Source organism: Malus domestica, chromosome 01, assembly GCF_042453785.1.
Source record: "Malus domestica chromosome 01, GDT2T_hap1".
Lineage (NCBI taxonomy): Eukaryota > Viridiplantae > Streptophyta > Magnoliopsida > Rosales > Rosaceae > Malus > Malus domestica.
The window spans coordinates 21,152,461-21,161,097 of NC_091661.1; the positions used below are offsets into that span (position 1 = coordinate 21,152,461).

Genomic DNA, 8,637 nt, shown 5'->3' on the forward strand with positions numbered 1-8,637 from the left:
ATTGTTGTGATTAATTATGGGTCATGTGTTCACAATACTTGAAGACCATGCGTTTGCTTTCGGTTGTGGCGTGGAAGTCTTCGTTCAAGAGAAGACATGATGACTGCCACAAGCAAAGTTGGAAGCAGGTCTTGACTTTGCGAGTTGCATGCAATTGTGCATGCTTTCTCTTCTATGCATTAAATGGGAAATGGAGAAAATGTTGGATTTATCCAATATAAATCAACCTTTAAGTGGTCTACTATATGTAATAGGAATGTAATATTGGAGAATAATGTTAATTGTGATTTGATCTCTTAAAGATATCAATCCTATATAAGGTGTCTTATATTGGAAATAGGATTGATGGAATCCTTAATAATATATGATTATGATATTTTACTTGAGAGCCAAGAAATGAGAGTTTTAGTTTTCCCTTATGGACGGAATCTAAGACTTTTTGGCTAGTATATAAACATCGGTCCCTGCTAACCCTAGACACGACAACTAAGACTTCCCATAGAGCATTGTCATAAAGCTAGGAGTTTACAGAAGAGTTGGTGTTTCTGTTTGTCACGCAAACATGAAGATTAGAGTTTTATCGATCACGTCTTGCTTGCATGGCTGCTACATCTTCGATAACTACCATTGGAATCAGGTCAGTCACTCCTTCAATTGTGTTTTAATTGTATAACCTTATAAGGCTAACAATTGGTATCAGAGCTATTGGTTATATAATTAAAACCTATTAAGATTGAAGTTTGATTAAAGTTGTCGAAAAAAAAAATTGACAAAATTGATGCAGAATCAGGTTTCTTCGTCTTTACGGCGATGACTAAGAGCTGATTAAGAAGGGAAATCATGATTAGGCAATAGCATTGCGCAGACTTTTCTATATATATAATTCATTTTATTATTAAGTGTAGAGAAATACAGTTCACATGTCTTGAAAATTTTGTGCAATCGTTTAACCCACGACATCGATTGCCATGAGTGACATCATCATATTTGACCGCCGTATTCCTTTTCTCTTGCGGCAACACAAGGTCACAAAAGAGCATGGTTTTAATCTCTGCCAATTTTAACTGGATTATGCTAATTAAAATCATATCTATATCACCATGTTTTCGTTCAGGCTGAATAAAGTCATCTACCATAGCATAATGGTTTGTTTCATTGACTTCAATTTTCGTGATGGTTTATGGTATTGTATTTTGATTGATATGTATTTGGTTGGATCCCTGAAGCTTAAATTGGTTATAAGTTTAAAATATACTTGCATGAGTGATGTGCTAATATTGCAGCAGTGCCGTCCTAGTAAAGAGGCCCATATGGTCGTCTCTCTTAAAGCCAACCATACACAAGAAAACACCTTCCCGAGAGAAGACTAGTGGTAACAAGCCTTTGGGGGTGATGAGTATACCTCCAAAAGTAGGCACTGGGGATCTATTTCCTTTTGTGAAGTACGACTCATGCATTTATTCCACGTCATTTTTGTGTCTTCATATTTGGGTCACAAACTAGCGTTAATGAGCTGGGCAAAAGTATAGGTTATATACATTTGTAATCTCAAGTTTTTTATAAGCATGTGTACGCATTTACATTTGTTCTAACCTTGCATTAGAGAATTTCTTGAGATTCCTCTGCCGAGCAAGCCCAATGGGGAAGGACATCGGCACATGAGATCCTGGTATGATATTTTCTTTTGGTCTTCATGTTCAGTTTTATACAATAATGGTTGTGTTGGATTCAAGAACCATTGATTGATGATCTAAGCAAGTACATGTAATTTTCAAAAGCCAATTATGCATATAGAGCTTGCATTGCACGTGTAAATTTTATCATAACACCAATATCCAAATTGTATGCATAAAGAAGGCATACCGAGAAACATTGTTATATGCATAGATTATCATACTCGTTTGAGACTGTTTTGTTGGATATTCCGACACTAGTGCAAGAGCATATATGTCGCCTATGGCTTCGCGTTTGAAAGGTAAATTGAATAAAGTTCAACTCCAATTACCTAATTATTACAATTAAGAGATGGGCATGAGATTTCGAATGTTGCTTGACATCTTTCTAAATGCAGGAGACGAAATTGGTTCACTTTTAAAGTGTCTCAATACTACTGTTGGTAATAGATTGTGCCTATATATAAGATTATGATAACATATATTAAAGTTGCGTTTCAATGATGCATATGCTAAGTTATTCACATATCAACTTTATACATGCTTGTCAGTGAATTTGATGTATTTATGATACATGAAAGTAAGTCATCCATATTTTGGCAAACATTTGTTAAGCAAATGGCGTGTATAGTGTTACTTGTATGGCTATTTTGGTTCAAGCATGTATGAGATGATACAGTTTTGAACATTGCCGTGAGCTTGGAATGTGGTGAATTGTAGCTTTTTGGTTAATCATGTGATTATAAATATGTTTACAAAGAAGTGATGAACATATGAAGGCATGAGGTATGTAATCCATTCAAAGTATGTGGCTTAATTGATAAGCATGAATTTTCAAACATGTATTATTGTTTTGTGGTTTTTCCCTATGCCTAAAGAATTTAAACAGTGCTTTGATTAGTAATTTTTTTATGTCATAAGGGGAGAAGAAAAGAAACTTTTCAAGGCTAATGTAGGGCATATACTGGAAATGTTTTCTATGGAAGAAAATAATTTTGGTAGTTCCTTTATATAATTGGTATTTACAAGGCTAATGCACGATTTTGATGCTAATGTTTTAGGAGCCTTGTACTACGGAAAGAAAGGTACAAAAGAAAAGGAAACCGTTTGACTTAAGAAAACATTTGAGCAATTTAGTTTTTAAATTAAAGGAATGTATTGTTCTTTTGCATTACATAAAGTATTTCTATTTCAAGCAATTGACTCCGTAATGATAAGTATTAACATTCTTGTGGTGGAATAAAACTTGTTCTATATGTGATTAATCTCTTTCAAGTATGCTATCAGGTTTCTTGAGATTAATTTAATGTCAAAGGGAGTCATGAAGGAATTAGTGCCATTTGTTGGCAGGACTCGACGCTTGAATCAGGTTATCATAATTTTGTCACTTACAGTTAATTAATCCATGTGACTTTTGCATTGTTTCAGGACGAAGTTGATAAATGTCTTTTCAACTAAAGAAAGCCGCAACGGCTCAGTTGATGATGAGACTGTATTTTTGAATTACTTCGGTCAACTTTGCATCTTAATTAGAATAAAAGGGATAATCTTCTTGCCTACAGATGTGGATTACTTCTTTTAGTTTAATTAAGATGGCATAGTATGGGTTTTATTTCACATAAGTTGTGAAAACCTTCATCTTGCCTACAGGTGTTGAAGTTTTTCATGAAGGAACTTTTGTGACATAAAATCTAGTACTAGAAATTAGTTATTTTTCTTGCCTACAGGTGTAAATTAATTTAGTTTCATGAAGTATATTGGGATAAAGTTCCATGCCATTAGTGACAAATATTTCCACAATGAGCCCCATAAAAGGTTGTGGTTTGAAGGCATGGAAATCGGTTGCATCATGACGTATTTTGTGTCTCTTCATGAGACTTGTTGATGCAAAGTATTGGACCCATGATCAAGGATTGCTAAGGTACGCATTATTTAAGTCTTTATGCTTGAAAATCTTTTCAATTTGAACTATGATGTCGGTTTAGAGGATGAAATTTGACTACTAAAGTTTCCTTTGGACATCGAAATTGAAATGATATGAAATTGAATTTGTTATGGATGCATAAATTCATGATAGATGCACATAATTGTTTCTGGCAGATTGCGTGTCTTGATTTAAATCGGGTGAATGACAAGTCTAATGGTCACCAAATGACCCGAATTTTGGATATGTTCAACATATAGATGTCTAATATGTGTCTACAAATTTTCGTAATTTTCTGCCATGTATTTTAATTATGATGAATTCACTAGTAATCCATGCTCGTATAGACAGTTACTGGCAGATTATGTTGGTCTTTTTGAGACGTGACTTTAGACTACTATTTTGATCCAAAACAGCTTTATATTTTTATTTTATGAAGATTAGTATGTCTATTTTGATCAGTATAAATTTGGTAGCAATCAAGCTTGTAAATTAATTATGATAAATTCTAAAGTAAGTGTAACTCATTGCTGAAATTTTGTTTGACAACTTTATGTTGGTTGAGATGTCTATTTTATTATGTCTAAAATATAGAGCAATTTTTTTTAGGAACATCTTTGAAAGAATATATTAATGAGTGTTTGCCCAAGTGGGAGAATTAGTGAACGAAAATTGGGCTTCACACTCATTAACTTATTTGCAAGTATAAACTCTGAAAACTTAGTGGGAGTTTTTGAGCATTAAGCGGATTTGCATGAATTTATTAAAGCATTATTCTAGCTTCCATGTATTTGTGTTACTCGAATAATAATAATATGTTTAAGTTGCACAAATGGCTACTTAGTATATGTGTACATTTTTCTGTTACTTGCAATCATTTGGATTTTTTGGTTGATCATTCGTTTTGAGGCTCATAAGGACTTAGCATAAATGTGGACTTATTAATACATATAAGATGGTTGTTGGATGCATGTTTTTGTGTAACAGTGATGAATGCTTTCATGCTTAATTGTACCTTTCATTGAGGTAATATGCATTCATTGACTAAGTAAGGCTATTCCCAAAGGCATATTTTCAAAAATATGATTAAAGTATTGATTTGCAAATTAAGTGATGATGTTGCAGATCAGTGGGAGTATGAGTTTCGTGTTAGTAATGCCTTACATTTGCAGATGACCTATAAGGTATGTATAGAATCCATGTATTCATTTTAATCTCCAGTTGGATTCATTAAGTCACATTTTTTGTGTGCTAGTAAATTATCTGATGAAATATATATCAGATATCAAGTTGTTATCAAATTGCATATTAAATGGCATGACATGGTTTATGTACTACCTCAGTTGTGAGGATTTCCATCTTGCCCGTAGGTGTTGGAAATCACTATGAAAGTAACTGGTATGGTGCATAGATCAGTGTCAAAAACATATTAATTCATCTTGCTCACAAGTGTTGAATTAATTTGTTTTATGAAGTTTTTGGGATATTTTACTTGGACATGTGCCTATTTGGTATTTTCAGTTGTGTCCGTTGGCTACAAACATTATTTGTATTATTACTGATATAATGAAAGTGATGCATGATTGTTTTGGAGATGTATTCAGACCTGCAGGTTATGGTTGTTTCATTAGATGAAAGATATCTGCATTGGCAGATTTAAGGCTTCGAAGAAGCATAAAGTGTAACTTGTGAGTTACAATAAGGTGGACCTGAGATGATATAAAGTAAGACATTTTGGTTAATTTAAAGTTTAATTTTAAAGTTTCATCTTTTGATCATAATTTGTGTTTCATGTAAATGAGGATCTTAGCATGTGTGATTATGAAGGTTCTGGGTTGTGTCAACTCTACAACCTTGTTAGTTCCATGTTAAGAAATGCATTTGACAGAAGCTGCATTAAGGACGAGATGTTATCACTGTTACATGGCCACTAAAGTGACATTAGTCTCCAATCTCAAGTATAAACATGAATATTACATTTTGTAGACCAAGTGGGAGAATGTTGGATTTATCTAATATAAATCAACCTTTAAGTGGTCTACTATATGTAATAGGAATGTAATATTGGAGAATAATGTTAATTGTGATTTGATCTCTTAAAGATATCAATCCTATATAAGGTGTCTTATATTGGAAATAGGATTGATGGAATCCTTAATAATATATGATTATGATATTTTACTTGAGAGCCAAGAAATGAGAGTTTTAGTTTTCCCTTATGGACGGAATCTAAGACTTTTTGGCTAGTATATAAACATCGGTCCCTGCTAACCCTAGACACGACAACTAAGACTTCCCATAGAGCATTGTCATAAAGCTAGGAGTTTACAGAAGAGTTGGTGTTTCTGTTTGTCACGCAAACATGAAGATTAGAGTTTTATCGATCACGTCTTGCTTGCATGGCTGCTACATCTTCGATAACTACCATTGGAATCAGGTCAGTCACTCCTTCAATTGTGTTTTAATTGTATAACCTTATAAGGCTAACAGAAAAGGGTTGCACGCTATAGGCTAGGTACATCAAAGGGTTTAAATATGGCATGTGAACTAAAGACCAATTGGTCTTAGTTGTCGGCGTCAGTTTAATGAGTTGTTGGTGTATGCCTGTAACTAGATGCAATGTTTGTGCATTTGGTACGCATCCGGAGGTGAACACAATGGAGAGAAAATCAAAGAGACAAGATTGGTATTTCTTGGGGTAGGTTTGCGAGAATACTACTGTGAGACAGACAGTGTACAAGGGTTTCGGGTTTGGATTATGTTGATTTAATTTAAGTGTATCTTGTACTTGTTATTAATTTCATAGTGGAGCAATATCTTTCCAGACACGTAAGTAGGATTTTGCCAAACCTCGTAAATTTCTCGGTGTCTTTATTTCTTGTTTATTTTATTGTATTCAACTGTGGTTTGTATTCTGGTGAGGTCATAATCTAAAACTGGATTCCGCATAGCCAAAAGCACAACATGAATAAAAACTAATAATCCTTCAACCGATAGTATCATAGATCAAGTCAATGCAGAGAAAATGAATACATTTCTATACTATCAATTTGGTCCACATATCAAGGAAAGAGTGCACAGTATCACTGGTCTAGTTTAACAACGTACGTGACAATGTAACATGTCATACTATCTAAATAAAGTCGATTTCCCGACATCTATGCCCCACTGGTATGCAAGATTCTGCCGTGAGAAAGAAGGTGAAAAAACTTTGAGGATTATGATAGATGTTGGGATCCATCTTAGCTCTACGATTTACCTCTATTTCTATGCCCCACTGTTTGTTTAATCATGTATTTTGTTTTTGTTTGATTTATTCAATCCAATGGCTAGAAATAGAGATTACATCACCTCCCTATATTTACGATTTACCTCACAATAATTCTTATAAATTGGGTTCTGCTCAAGCTGCTAGACAACCGCAACTTACCCAAACTAAAGTTCCACACAAAACTGATACCATGGCGATTTACAAGTTCATTTCACCACTTCTCTTCTTCTCATATTTCTGCATGCATGTTGTTCTTAACTCGTGTCTTAGTTTGGCCCTTGTCGGATCAAACGAGACCGATAAACTGGCCTTGCTTGAATTCAAGGCTAGGATTATTGTTAAAAGAGCCCAATCCCAGCCCATTCCACACAAATCCAGAAAATTCTAGCACCAAAGTCGGTGCAGCATGCAGGCATGTCAATATGCTAGATAATTCTAGCATTATCCTATTAAGTCAGTGGATGTGTGTGTATAATCATGTGCTAGAAAGTTCTAGCAGCTTGTACAATTGTGTGGCTGCCATGCAAAGCCCAAAGGCGGTGGGCAATTGTAGTCGGCAAAACCACACCTATAAATAGGTGTGTGTGTGTGTTGCTAAGTAATCAAGAAACCAACCAACCAATCAAGAAGGCAACCAAGTGAGAGTGAGAAGCAAGAATAGTCTTGTAGGAGCGTGAGTGATCTAGAGTGAGTCTTTAGAAAGTGAGTGAGTGTCATTGCTTCTAAAGTTGTGTCCTTGTGAGTGTTGTAATATTTTTTTTGTGTAATACAAGTAATTTGTTTACGTGTGTTGTCTCTCCAACACTTGTGTTAGAGTTGTGTACTCTAAAGTTTTTCCTCAACAATTGGTATCAAAGCGGTATGATCAGGGACCGTCTCTAGTGAAGCTTTTGAGAATCGTGAGAAGTTTAGTACTTCGCAAGATTATTCGTCAATCTTGTTCGGCTTATCAAAGTTCTACCGACACGATGGGAGATCTTCAAGTTGTTGGAGGAATCAAGAAGTTGAACAACAAAAATTACAACACATGGGCGACGTGTATGGAGTCTTACCTCCAAGGCCAAGATCTTTGGGATGTCGTCGGCGGTAATGAAGTTACGCAGCAGGAAGAAGACACCAGCGACATTTTGAGGAAGTGGAAGATCAAGGCAGGTAAGGCTATGTTTGCCTTAAAAACCACAGTTGAAGATGACATGTTGGAGCACATACGAAAGGCCAAGACACCAAAAGAAGCGTGGGACACCTTCGCCACACTCTTTTCAAAAAGGAATGATACAAGACTCCAGCTTCTCGAGAACGAGTTGTTATCGGTGACCCAACTAGACATGACGATTGCCGAATATTTCCACAAGGTAAAGTCTATTTGCCGTGAAATTTTTGAATTAGATCCTAGTGCTGCCATTGCATAATCTAGGATAAAAAGAATAATTATCCATGGATTGAGACCCGAATATCGAGGCTTCGTTGCCGTTGTACAAGGATGGCCGACCCAACCATCACTTGTTGAGTTTGAGAATTTGCTTGTCGATCAAGAAGCTTTGGCAAAGCAAATGGGAGGGTTCTTGTCAAGAGCTGAGGAGGAAGCACTCTACACCAAAAGTAAAGGCAGTTTTAAGCAGTATGCTGGTAAAGGATAAAAAAGAAATGGTGACAAAGAGAAAGGTCATCGGAAGGGAGGGAGTTCTCGACCAGGGGGAGCTTCGAAGTATCACGACAACCATGGTCAATCCCAGAATAATAAAAGGTTTGAGGGCAAGTGCTACAATTGT

General features: G+C 35.4%; 1 protein-coding gene across 1 annotated transcript; it reads left to right on the plus strand.

Moving 5' to 3' along the window:
- The first annotated feature begins 7,836 nt into the window (after positions 1-7,836).
- LOC139188329 (uncharacterized) lies at positions 7,837-8,277 on the plus strand. Its single transcript, XM_070805618.1, has one exon. The coding sequence runs from the start codon at positions 7,837-7,839 to the stop codon at positions 8,275-8,277; it is 441 nt and encodes a 146-aa protein (XP_070661719.1).
- The last annotated feature ends 360 nt before the right edge of the window (positions 8,278-8,637 follow it).